The sequence below is a fragment of the Caloenas nicobarica genome, chromosome 7 (genome assembly GCF_036013445.1).
Source record: "Caloenas nicobarica isolate bCalNic1 chromosome 7, bCalNic1.hap1, whole genome shotgun sequence".
In the NCBI taxonomy this organism is placed as follows: Eukaryota; Metazoa; Chordata; class Aves; order Columbiformes; family Columbidae; genus Caloenas; species Caloenas nicobarica.
Window position 1 is genome coordinate 18,255,590 of NC_088251.1, and position 13,848 is coordinate 18,269,437.

At 41.4% G+C, this 13,848-nt stretch overlaps 1 protein-coding gene across 1 annotated transcript in view; it reads right to left on the bottom strand.

The window, feature by feature from the left end:
- Positions 1-334: 334 nt before the first annotated feature.
- The window catches only part of ANTXRL (ANTXR like), a 63,297-nt gene continuing 49,783 nt past the window's right edge, over positions 335-13,848 (bottom strand). Inside the window, exon 18 of the mRNA XM_065638915.1 lies at positions 335-5,491. Within this exon, the coding sequence (XP_065494987.1) occupies positions 5,261-5,491 (231 nt within the window). The 3' untranslated portion in view covers positions 335-5,260. The remainder of the gene's footprint in view (positions 5,492-13,848) is intronic.

The following is a 13,848-nucleotide window of genomic DNA, read 5'->3' on the forward strand; positions in this document are numbered from 1 at the left end:
CCTGTTGACCTTCTTGCCTGTCTTACATTTCTACTAGCCCCTTCAACTCCCAGTCCTCAATGGGGCTTGAAGTGATACAGGGGAAGCATTAGCAGCAGGAAGAAAAAACTAGCTTCAGAGACAGGGAGGGAGAAGGGGTCTTATGATTCAGTCCTGCGTCCTTCCAGCAAGACTCCTAAAAATCAGTAGTTGTGTTTGAAGCCTGGTGAATCCAGTGTTTTCATAGGTGTAGGATTTGCTATAGAATTTCTCTTTGCTAAAGTGTTGAGCTTAAGTCCCCTCTTAAAAATGACCCTGTAATGAAATCCTCTGTAGTGTTTAACCAGTAAGCACTTTTATTGTTGATTTTGAATCCATTAAGACTACATTATGTTGGATTATAAGACTTTGGCTACATCTCCCACATTTGCATGCAGGCATTACATTTGCTAGGTTTTCTCAGAAAAATGGAGCAGGCGCATAAAATGCATAAAGGTTATAGGATTATAACATGGAAGCAGCATGTCAGTTGCAGAAATTTGTACCATGTGTACCAATAACAAACCCACGCCCCCATGTAAAACTTCTTTGTCCCTCAAAAAACTAAAAGCTTCCTCTGTCCCTCACCTCCATGCCCTGGCTACTTATTAGACCGTATCCCCACCGTTTCTGAAAACACACATATTTTTCTAAAAAAAGTTCAGCACAGTACATTTTTTCCCTTAAAAACTAAAATGTTTCTCCTTCACTACTCCCCCTGACCCTCAAATGAAAAATCTATCATAATCTACACATCTGTTCAAGCACTGTTTTATACGTTAGGAATCCCTATTGCATTATTCAAAAGTATCAGAACAGTCACAAACTTCTAAACAAACTAGGATGAACCTAAAATTCCCTTTCCCCCAAAACTACAGAGAACTGAAAATGCTATACTGCATTACCACACTTGCATGCATGTATCCTGAGCCACCTGTATTTATTCACCTTAAGCCCCTTTTAATAAATAACTGTCCAGCAGTAACATCCAGAAATGTGCTGTCTCCTCCAAGTTAAACTCAATATTTACACAAGTAGGGCTGTTTTCTCAGTGAAATGTGTTTTTTTTCCTAAACAAACAAAACCCCAAACAAAACAAAAGAACAAAAATAAAACTAGCAAACCATTAAAGAGAGAAAGTATATTACTGATCATGTTGTCTAAAGACCAAGAGGAGTAAAAAGCATGAGGAGCACCAGGTGCACATGCATTTGAACTGGTACAGTTCATGAAATAATGTCATTCATTGTTATGCTCGCTCATTCAGATGAGGAGCTGATACTTTTCTTTTTTTTCCTTTTTACATTTAGGACCGTCTGCTCTGCAGGCTACTCCCACAGATGGCAATACATGCACTGAGGTTGGAAGATGGCCACATATATGTTTTGATCATTGTGGTTCTGTATCGGCTTTAAACACATGGGGTTCCCCTCCCCACTGCTTTGCACCTTGTGTCACTTCACATCTGTGTTAAGTGTGAGCCAAAGTTGCCCCGAATCCATGTTTTTCTCTTGATTTTGAGGAAGCATTAGATACTCACTTTTGCAAGTTTCAAATGATGGTATATGCTGGAAAATACAGGGGAATCATCCCACATGAGAGCATTTCTTAGCAGTGTAACTACTTTAATCACAACAGACATACAAGCATACTGAAACAAGCATTGAAATATCAAGCCACTTAGAGGGATTTTGTCCCTTCATTTATTTGGAGCCAGCTCTCAGCTGATAGACACCAATATTACTGCCTTGATTTCAGTTGGCCTATGTTGATTTACACCAGGTAAGGATCAAGCTCAACAGAACATCAACCAGTTTCTCCTTCTGCATTGCTATAGTGCCTGAGATCACTACAAATGGGTACATTTCTACACAACCAAACGGTCTTTCTGTAGCCAGTGCAGCATATTCACTGCCCCATCTTTGCAAAAGCAAATCACTTCAGGTTCACTTTCTCCCCACTTAACTAGCAAACCAAACCTGCAGTGCTGCCATTACAGAAGCTGCAAACAAAACTTGAGTTACACATCAAATGCTTAATTTTATGTAGCGAAAATGCTGGGAATTCCATTTATGCTGAATCTAATTTTCGAATTAATGGTGCTCCCTGCTTTAACATACATGGATCTGATCACCTGGAAGCCCAAATCACTCTTATCCTTGCTACACTTAAATGTTATGCAGAAGTTGTTAGTATCCGTTATCTCCTTGAGACTGGCTATTCCAGCAAAGAAAGCAACAACAGGCAAACAACAGGCATGTTGCATGCGTGATTGTGAGAAGCCCTCCCTAAGCCAACACCTCCATTCTCAGAAGTGGGTTGAATTCTACAAACATTATCATCGATGCAAATCTGCAACAACTCTACTGATCCCTCTGAAGAACTGTACAGGTGCAAGATAATACAAAATCTGTCTCCCAGGCTTCATTAGCTAAGGTTTACTACTGACCCATCAATTCAACTTTATTTGCAGATACTAATTCTGTAAGCAAGTTTTCCCTTTTACTGTTACATCACTTGTGAGCTCCACCATTATTTCAATCTCATCAGTGCCTACTGATAAGAGACCTGGCATCTACAGAGCAGTGGTCTGCCCCACTCCTACAAGCAGCTAAACCTCAAATGCCATGTTTGTCCTAGCAGGGGAATCAGTATTATTGCCCTCTGCCATTTCAGTTCCTGGTTAGCATTTGTTGGCTAATTATTATCAGACAACCAACACAGGAGGCTGTTAGGTTCACCTGTATGTACCCATTACAACTGGTCTTAGACCTAGCAAATTTATTTCACATAGGCTTCCATATGACCAAAATAATATCAGCCAATGATCTCTACTTGTAAAGCACCTTCCCTCACATCCAGGTCCCTGCCCCCTCACTGCAGTCATCCAGTTCCTTTCACTGGTGTCAAAAGCAGTGCTTCACCAGAACCACAGTGGAAAATTTGACATGTTTTAGTTTCGCCTTTCAACTGAAAGGAACAGAGATAAGTAAGTGAAGACTAAGTGTCACACTGGCTGCAAAAGGCCTTTCCATTCACAGGAGTGCTACTCTCCCAGCAATTTTTGTAAAGGAAGAGAAACCAAACAAAAACTTACACAGTTCCCACACACAAACACAGACACACACACACACACTTCTCTATCCTCCAAACAGAAATCCATTCTTATGGACCAAATTATGCAGACCCTATTCAAGTGACTAAAAAGAATGAGGGTAGGGTTGAGGGCATCCCAATTCTCCTTTCTGATCACAATGAAGTCACAGGTCAGCAAAGTAGTTGGTCATAAGGATGCTCCTCTTGACTTGCAGGACATTTTAATGCATGCAGAAGTGCTTTGCTGGCTCTGGCCTAAATTGGAAATAATTCCAAGGCCAGCTGGCACCCACAAGTGTGATTCCACTACCTGCACCAATATGCATGAGGTAAGAGCATAACTCAAGAGAGCAGAGCAGTGCAAGAGGAAAAGGAGGCTCTGTGGTTCTTCTGAGTTTATATTTGACAGCCTCAGCTGCATACACACGGCATGTCACAGTGATCAGCATAGACCGATGAGAACTTGGTATGGTGTTCTGCAAGTGGGACTTCCACTGGAAATAGTAAGCCTGCTTTCTATCGTACCAGTGCAATTTTATATGCCTGTAACAACTGCATGAAGAGGCCTTAAATCTGGAGTAACTGCATGATACAGCTAATGTTTTATCTTGGACTTATGTGCCGATAACTACTGTGATGTGCCACACACCCACACACAGATGGAGAGACAGGTATATGCTGAGTCATAATGCAACATAAACATTATTTCTACAACTATCCTCCTAACACAGCCAGTGCCAAAGGGAACCTTCATAGGGATTTGCAGCCACCCTCTATAATACAATATGATGGGTAGTGGTGTAGAAAAAGCAAGCTCAGGTGTTGTTCTGATTCACTAGGGAGTTATCTGGTCACAGCCCACTCAGGTATTGCTTAGTGAACACTATTCATGGGCTGTCCCACATTCCCGCGTCATAAATTCCCACCTCTGTGTGGGCGCTCACATCACTTTCTGATGACACACAGAATTGAGGTTATGGGCAAGCAGTCACAATGTTTAGGAAATCCTCTAGCCAAACATTGTAGAAAACAGGGATAAAAGCTAATACTGACACATCACATCGTGCCTCTCAACCACAGGTAAACTGCAAGGTTACATATTAGTGGGACCTGGGCTGTCTAAAGAAAGATCTACTCATCGGGGAATTCATGTTTGAATCACAAGAGGATCTAGTTCTGCTTGGCAGTAAGATCAAAAGGAAATTTACCTAATTAAATAGCAATGGAATCAGTCCCTCAATGCTGCTGATATAAGCTACACATTCTGTTTGTATATTACAGCACTCATGCTCAAATTTCATGTATACTTGCACCATTTTGGATCATGTTTTCTGGAAATGAAAACTCAACACCTAGGCAAAACATTTTTCTCAAAATTTCTCTGAACTTTGAACAAATTGAACCCAGGTCTTGTTCAAGGTTTGGATTTCTAGAACTAGTATCTGGCCTTCAGTGGCTATCCTATGCAACCAAGTCTAAAGATATGCAGAGACACCAGGCTCAAAACTGATTTTCTCAGGAGAAAAAGATACCTCTCTTCTATGTTAGATTACTGTTGCTGGGTTACCAGCACAGAGTCTCATTTTACCTCATTATTGTTATAGACTTCTTATAAAGTTTTATGGAAATTCCACCTGCAGAACCAAAGGCAGAGATTTATCTTTGCAATTATTGTTCCATATTAACATCTGGATGCAGTACTGATGGGGAAAAGAAAGCAAATTCCTCAATGAACAATGTTTATCCCACTTGCAGGTGGCAGCTATCAAAACAACAGATGCACATGTACCAGCTAAGGTTATTAATGAAAGATCTGACATACCAAGTCAGACAAATGTCATATGTAAATAGATCTTCAAATGTATACATACAAAAGCTGCTACTGTATCTAGATGATAATTTTTGTTTCTTTCTATACCCCATAGCTCTGAATCTATCCACTGAATGTTTACTCAGCACTTGTACTATAAATATATTCATACACTAAAATTGACACTTGGCAAGTTTTCCTTTTTTTTTTTCTTTCTTTCTTTTTTTTTTGCTGACCAGCAACAAATTCTGATATCTTTAACTGTAAACCAATACTCAATAAATATGCCGTGTTTAGCAAAGAGACATGTTTTGTCAATCAGAGTTTTGCTGCACCCTAAGCCATGGGTTGCGGGGGTGGGCGTGACGGAGGAGGTCCAGGAGGGGCTCGAAATGGGGGTGGTCCAGGAGGTGGCTGCCTGGAAGGGGGCTGCAGAGACACAGGAGGAGGAGGATTCCTCAGAGCATTGTTGAGAGGAACGTTGTCATGCCGTGGCAGCTTTGGCGGTGGGCTGTAAGGGGCAGAGGTTCCATCCGATTTCACCCGAGTGAAGTTTATGCATCTTCCCTAGAAGTAAAGAAAAAATTATTATTCATATAAAGCAGATGTTTTGGCTCATTAACAGCTTGCCAAAGGGACTATAAGCAGAGGGCCCAGGCAGCACTTAGAAATCTTCATCCAGTATCATTCACTGAGTCCTAGACATGACATTCAGACCATACTGTACTGGAAGTCAGCACTAGAAACAAATGCTTTCATTGGTTTCAGAGCTCCTGCCTACAGAGAGTAGCCCAGGATTGGTTTAAACCAAAAGGGACCCCAGTGTGACTTCGCTCACAGACACCCTCTGCTACTAGACCTATCCAGAATATGCCTAAAGCCACAGCTCCACCGAAGTCACACTTGCCTTGGTGAGATCCCTAACTGACAAAGCTGAGCTTGAAAAAAAAAAAACCTCATAGCAGAGACAGGATTACACCAAAGGAACAATTTTAGCAAAGACTCCATCTGTGGCTTCCCTTTTCACCGTGATGCTAACCTAGCTGGTGTCCATGCTTTGGACACTACACTGGGATAGTAGACCTGCCTTCTGTGCTCCAAATGTACATGTGGCTTCCCTCACAAACACCAGCAAGGTGTGGGACTTGCACAAAGGGCTCTCCAGTTAGTGTGTTTCCAGAATGGATGTGGGATGTAGGCAGGCAAGACCTGATGAGAGAACTGTGGATGGAGATTTTAAAACATAAGTAGCTTGGCTTTGAAAAAAACAGCAAGCACTAGGGATGTCCTAGTCTGCTATGGGCTAAATGCAAATACATCAGGGTTTCCTTTAGCCAAAACAAAGCTTTGCATAGGTTCCCACTAACCAAGTTCCAGGCAAGAGGAGAGACAGACAGATCCCAAAGACCACCTAGCCTTCCCTGTTGGGAGCAGCCAGAGGCTCCTAGGCACTTCAAAACCTACATGGCAACCTCAGTCAGACACCAAGATCTCTGCTGTCTGCTGTACTTGTTCCTCCACACAACTCCTAAGTTTTATTACAAATGCTCCACTATTTCTGTGGATACCTCATGAAATCCTGCAGACACAACCTTGTGTGAGGAGATGCAACACTTGACATCATTGCCTCCACCTCCTCACCTATTGAGGTGGGAGGAGATGCTTATGCAAGAACCCAGCTGCCACAAGCTTGGCAGAAGCCTGAGCCTGGAAGTCAAAAAGGCCTCTCATCATCACATACAAAGGCTGGAGATGAAGACTGCCTGAAAATGTAAGGGTGACACTGCCAACAGCCCATTCACAAGGAGCTGGGATGTGGTTTCCAAATAAGTAACTGTGGGCTGGAAAGTACCCATCCCATTAGTGATGAACTCCATTTGACAGCACCTTTTGCTTTGCGCAGCAGGCCTGTTTTGTTCCATGTAGCAATCATCCTAATGAAAATAGCTTCTACAGTTTAGCACGGAGGGGAATGTTAGCTGTTTCTCTCTTTGCAAGGCAAGCACTAACTAGGGGAAAAGGAAAAAAAAAATCTTTGGTTTGTTTAGAAAATATCTGTTCCAGAAAGCATCTTCCCTCCATTATTTTGAAAGTACAACAGAGTCGTGATGCCTGGCCGGAGAATTAGGATGTACAGTGGAATCATCAAACCAAACTCAGCTCAAGGTTATGCCAACAGCCCCCAAGCAAAATTCAAGAGAAGTACTCCAGATTTAGAAAAGCATTTCTCAGAGCTAAGGAGCTCATAATCCCCACAGATACCAATGGCTGTGATAACCAGGTAATACAAGAACCATACTAGTGACAGATCACTGCTAGCTCAGTGCTGCCTGGCATGAGAAAACTCCGAAGGTGTTTAGGGAATGGGCGGAGTTTTTGTGGCAACCCCACAAATCACGATTTCCCCTGGAATCCAGGCAAAATCCATCACAGCTGAACCACAACTATTTGTTTTGCTAAGTGACTTCCAATGACTGCACTTTTGTTTGTGAAAACTATTATTTTAAAAAGAAGGGAATCACTTAAGTCTATGACTTTTCTGAAGAAAGCCAAGCAGAGTATCAAAAGAAGCTTGTGTAAGCTCCAGAGAGCTCAGAAAATGACTCAATGAATATACTAACACCCAAAGGGTACCACCCTACTACCTACTTGGGCTGGATGGCTCAGGGCTTCAAGAGCTCAGCTGCAGCCAAGAGTTATTTGAATGGGCATGTTGTTGCCAGTACGTGAGACTCAGCAGGTCTCAGTCGCAGCTTTCACCATCAAAAATTCACTACTACACTTAAACAACAGGCTCAATAAGTAGGATAAAATCGCCTTTCTAAAAAAGCAGGCTTGTTACAGCAGACTTTGGTTATGAACCATGTTCAAGGCAACACTATTCTAGGGCCAGAGCCTCTGCAAATAGGTATCAAGAGGCAAAAGGCAAGGTCTTGGTTACTTCTGCAACAAAGAAACCATTGTATCAAAAAACCTCAAGTCAGTGCTCTGCTCTGTTCCATCAGAGAACACAACTCCTCACCATCATTGCAGTGAGCAGCTATCCTTGTCAGCTTACAACCACCATTGGTATTCTGCTATGCCCTGTTGTATTCAGAGCATGCTTGAAAATCCAGCAACATTTACTACTACGGAGTGAATACTACAGATATATTTGATAGCTGTACTGCAAATACATTTAAGAACACTCAACCTTGATATTTATAAAATTATGAATTTAGAACAACTAAATAATCAGGACAAAAAAAAAAGTAGAGGAAAAAAGTCAGAGGTATTCAGTTGAGATGCAATATGTGGAGAGAGAAAAATTGAGTACAGAACAATCTCCCTCATAGTAAATGCAAAGCTGCAAACCCGACACTAGTGCTTTTGCCTACAAGCCCTTCCTGCTTCTCTGTTTTGTCTCTCCCAAACATCAATTCCAAACACATTCATAGTCTATAATCAAAGGGGATCCCATAAATCTGTTTGCATTACTTTCACTTCAGTTAAAGTGCTAGGCGACGTCAAACTGCTGCCAGTTTCTGCCACACTCACTGATTTGTCAGACAGATGGGTAATTTAAAGGCCATGCGCCGCATTGTGTCGTGAAAAATACGGTTGGGTTGGGAGAGTCTGACAGATAGAGGCTTGGATGATCGATGTATGTATTGTGACACTTCCTCACAAAAGATTATCAATGTTAGCCTACAATCTCATATATCAAAGATTTCTGGTGAATACTAGAGCAAATTCTCCTGAGCACTTCAAGCAGCCATTGATAAAACGAGGCTGAACTCTTAGCCAGTGTTAGGATGAACAGCCAAAAGGGAGGAACAAATGATAATAAATCATAAGTCATAGTTTGGACCTATCAAGTGTATTTCATCAAAAGATTTCTAGGTTGAAGAATAAAGCCTGCAATTTATCACTCTTCCCTAATGACAGAGTTCTACAGATATTCTACCTAACATGCATATCCCTCTGGGGGTAGTTTATAGAAAATCCATGATGTTTCTCAAACAAACATGCTAACCACATGATTTTTAATATTCTGTGTTTGAAAGGATTAAGCAATTTCCTCTCCAAAGGCACATAAAGGCTTTCAAACCATAGAAAACATGGACAGAAATCAGATATCCTGCACACTCACCTATGGTCTCCCTGCACAGGAGATTAGCAGGGATTAAGAGTCCTGATCACTTCAGCAGTGGTAACAGTATTTTTTTCCCCTGAAGCATGGTATATATTAAGTGTTTTAGGGAAGGTGTCAGAACTGCAAAGTGCAGTAATACCGTGGTAATCTCAGGCACAACAGCTGTTGGTAGCTGCTTTATTGTTTTCTAGGAAGCAGATGATCTGCATAAATCCAGTTCTGTCTGGTTTCAGCCCTGCTCCCTGTACAGCTTCCCTCAGATGATGCGACCCACACCGCGTACTGTTATTCAGGCATCAACTGAAGGTCAGCAATGCGCCATATGGAGTTACGCCCTTACTTCAGCTCACATCTGCACAGTCTTCCTAATGCACAATTATTTTGCCTCCCCATATGTCCATCCACTTGTTAGGCTCTTGTTATGCTGCTTGCCAAATTGGGTTTTCAAAAAGTACAAATACTGAGGCAGCGGGATCTGCCCTTGTCCCAACTCCAGCTTTTGTCCCAGTGTAACAATCACATGTGCAGTTCAGGCACTTCATACTTCTAGGCAATGCCTCCTCAACCACCTAGGATGTGCTTTTGTGTTCAGTTTTCATTCACTTTCGGTTTTGCTTATGGAGTCTCAGTGCTGCAATTCTGACTAGAAGAGGGGGGTATCTGACTGAGGAAGAGTTGGCTTCACTTAAAAGTTTACTGAAATTTCTTGGTCTTTGACTTTGTAAGAATATGATACTTGCCTTTACATTTTAGAATGGATTAAAATAAAATCATTCCTTCAAAGTTTGAGCATAGCAATCTAATCCACTGATCCACCAAACTAAAAATATTATATTTTTGTCTGCTGAAATCTAAAATGAACATAATTTTCTTGGGTTCAAATAAGTAGTCACCTTTCTCTCTTATTTTGTTTACCGATGCCACCGGAATGACTGCCAGCTGGCTATGAACATGGTTCATCAACATTTAGCTTTGGTTCCTGAACTATCAATAGATATTTAGTGTAAAAGTAGAGCTCTAAAACCTCAAAAGAATAGATTCAGGTTTTTATGCTACCTACAAAACCACAAGAGTGAGTATGTACAAAAGGTCAGAATCACCTTAGCTAAATGAAGGTTTTGATCCACACATCCAGAAATCAATGGGATATATACCTTTAAGATCAGTGACTTTTGTAAAAGTTGAATCTTGGGAAAAAATCAAGGGACAGGCTACTCCCTGTCCTCCAATAAAGAACAAAAGTGTTCTAGCAGAAACACCTACACCGAGTATCCTAAAACAGCAACAGCACAGAAAACTTGTTTAGCAAATGTATTTATGAATGAGGTAGATTGTGGATGCAGTAATTTTAAAGAGAAAGAGTTGAACCGAGGTGGTACAGAGTTCCGGCTATTTGAGTTCCCTGGGCAAGTGTCAGGATTAGCAACTGGCTCTTCAGAAGCCAGGATCTATGTGCATCAGCCTTTGCCAAAAGCTTCCTCACACTGCACTGCTTCATGCTGACTGTGCGCTGAACATGTCACGGCTCATTAAAACCTTCACGGATTTCCTGGGAATTGCACTGATTACCCTGCAGCATACAGGCTAGAAATAAGTGAGCCACTGAAACAGTTTGTCACTTAAAACTGAAGCCTGCTTGGTTTTCAGGCACATTCAAGTAACTTTTACTAACTCCTACTCTCACATTTGGGAGTGAGATTTTGTTTTCTTGTTTAAAAATAAAGCGTTGGAAATGTCAGAGGTTTGCATATCAGCATATTGGTGGCTAATCATGCTTTCAGGTCAATAAATATGTAATTTCTAATTAATTTCTAATTATATTATTTAACAATTAAATTTTAATCACCACAGTAATTATACTATGGTTATTGCATTAATCGTTAACAATTAATTGATTAACTTGAAATTAATTTTTATAGGAAGCTATTTTCGGTTATTAGGTCTCAAATCAAAACATTAAATATCATCAACATAAAATATTTGTTTACATGAGAATCTGACTCCTTAAGTATCTTCAGTTTAATAAGTCCTCTCTTGTCAATGACAACTTTCTCAGGATCTATTTGGCAGCTCAGCACAGATGCCTAAAATTATTGTAATCCAAATGTATGAAGAGATAAAGAGAAAATCCGTTTGACTGAAGAGAGAAGAACTTTAAATGTAAAGTCCAGTAAAGTGGCAATATCCAACAATAAGAATATAATTATTAGTTTCTTTAGCGCTGCTTTTAAAAGCAAAAATCAGTTCAGCCCTTCCTTTACCAGTGTATTGTTTCAATTCTTTATGAGCAAGCTTGTATCACTTCTCCTCCCTCTTTCTGTGATGGAGTATTGAAGAGGAACGAAACCTCAACATTGTGGATTGCGAATCACTCGCATTGTAACACTGAGGACCCTACTGTGGTGCACCACAAAGTCAGATTAAAAATTATAAAATTATGAATGCAAATGCATAAGGATCCAGTCAGCAGCAGAACACTCTGTTTACAGCACAGCGTGAGCAAGGTCATGCTGCCAAAAGGTGTAACCTAGTGGGCTTGCTCAATGTGCTTCACGCCACAGAAGGAATTAGACCGAGCTTTAATATGTGGGAAATAACACTATTTTAAACAGGACACGTGTCCTGACCCAAGAGGGAGCGGTGATATTTAAAGCAGCTGAGGCACATGCAGGTCCTTCACACAGTCCACAAAGACACTTTATAAGCAACTTTTGTGCCTTTTCTCTTATTTTCTAGCAACTCTACTAAACGACCCACAAGCCCCAGTCACTGGCTCACTGGTGCAGCAGCAGAGAGACACAGCATAGAAGTTAGTCCCTGCTTCAGAAACCCTGATGCCTGAGTCACAAATGAGCCTCCTGCACATGGACTGAGAGCAGAGCACACCGTGACAGTGAGACACAGTTAAACAATGCCTTGGGCTACCGACATACTCAGAGTAAAACCTCTTGGCTTACCCAAGGCATGGCCTATGTTGCTGCCCAGAAAGCCCAGGTGAGAGCAGAGATGCCTGAGCCCCTCTCAGAGAGGCGAGAGGGGATCAGTCTTGCTTTGTATGGTCTCAGACACCATGGCTTTGGGAGCCAAATAGCTGAGAAAGTAGGATTTATGAGGTAGGGAAGAGAGGAGAGGGCACAGGAGCTATTCTTTCGACATCAAGTGATTCTTTCGACATCAAGTGATAAACCCCTCCAGGGGACTCCCAGGGGCCAAGGCAGGTGGGTTGCCAGGGCAACCTCACAAACAAGCCCATGGCATGCACCGCACATAACAGCGGCAATATAAGTCATCTTTCGGTTCACTTGCTGGCCAAGGGAAAAGTCAACACCAACCAAAAGTCTTCATTTTTCAGGTAGAAGCAATATGTCAAAGTATGCTTCACTTGGACTTGAAACACGTATGTTGTTCAATTCAAAACATCTTTTCTTTGAATTTTGGACAAAAAAGGTGTTTCAAAACAAAAATTGAAAATATTGAGACTTTTTCAAGGCTATTTTTTCCACTCAACTAATTCCACTAATATGCAAAAATATTTACAGGCCATCTAAAGAAGCAGTTTTTAGCCAAAACAAAGAGAGAAATCTAGAAAATGGTGTCCAGATCTACTAGGGAATTAAGATACAGATAGAAACTGTTTTGCAGTAAGAGTAATAGCTGTAGTATCACAGGATACTGTAGCTTCTTTAATCAAAATACTGAGAGCTGACTACAATTAAGTACTGATAGGTTCCCAAGACACGGACATCTGCAGACATTGCTCTCCAGTTCACAGTCCCAACTGTACATGGCACTCTCTGAAACCAAGCCTGGGTCCTCTAAGAACAGTCTATTCAGTCAGTTTGAAGATCAGTGCAGCAATACACTGAAGAGAAGCTGGCTACTTCCAATTAGCCCCTGGAGAAACCAGCCAATAATGAGGAATCTGAGGGAAGAATAGCCCACCCAGGGAAACTGTCCTTTTAAGCTAAGGCCAGGACCTTTCAGCAAAATAACCTTTGTGCTGAGTACATCCCTACCACCCAGCTCTCACATGCCTGATACCATTTTTCCACCTTAGACACACAAGTGACACAGATAACCCATCTCAGTACTGAGGACAGGGCTATTAAAATAATTTGTATCACAGTCCATTCAGCAGGGAGCTGCACGTTGTTTCCAGCCCTGCCTTGGCAGGAAAACACAGCAATGGGCTACAGACACCTTCTGAAAAAATGGCCAGAGTCACAAGATATGTGGCAGGAATGCGCAAAACATCACATGTCTTGGACCTTGCTGAGGTTGTGGCTGAAATAAGGCACATAACAAAGCCTGTTGATTCTGAGCCCTAAAAAAAGCTGAAGTGGCAAAGGGAACAGAAAAGGATAACACTGGGCATAAGCAAAGTTAAGGTCTATCAGGCATACTTTATATTCAGTACTGATCTCAAAGTACAGTCATACCAGACCAAATCCCACCCAAACCTGATAGAAATATCTTAACCTAAACCTGCACTCACAACGTGTGATTTACTGCCTTCATCTTTTCTGACAAGTTTTATGGATAAGGCTCCCAGAGCGGAGAAAGTGAAGAGAGCCACTGTCAGGTCATGTCATCTGCCCAAAGTTACGCAGCAACTTTGGAGATAAAAAAAAAAAGTATTTACAAGTTCAGGACTCGTGACTCACATCCCTTGTTTTAACCACAGTACCACACATTTCCACACTTGAATGCTGAACAGACTAGAATGTGGTTCAGGAAAAAAACAAAACAAAACACCACAACCCAAACAAACAAAAAACCCAAACAAACA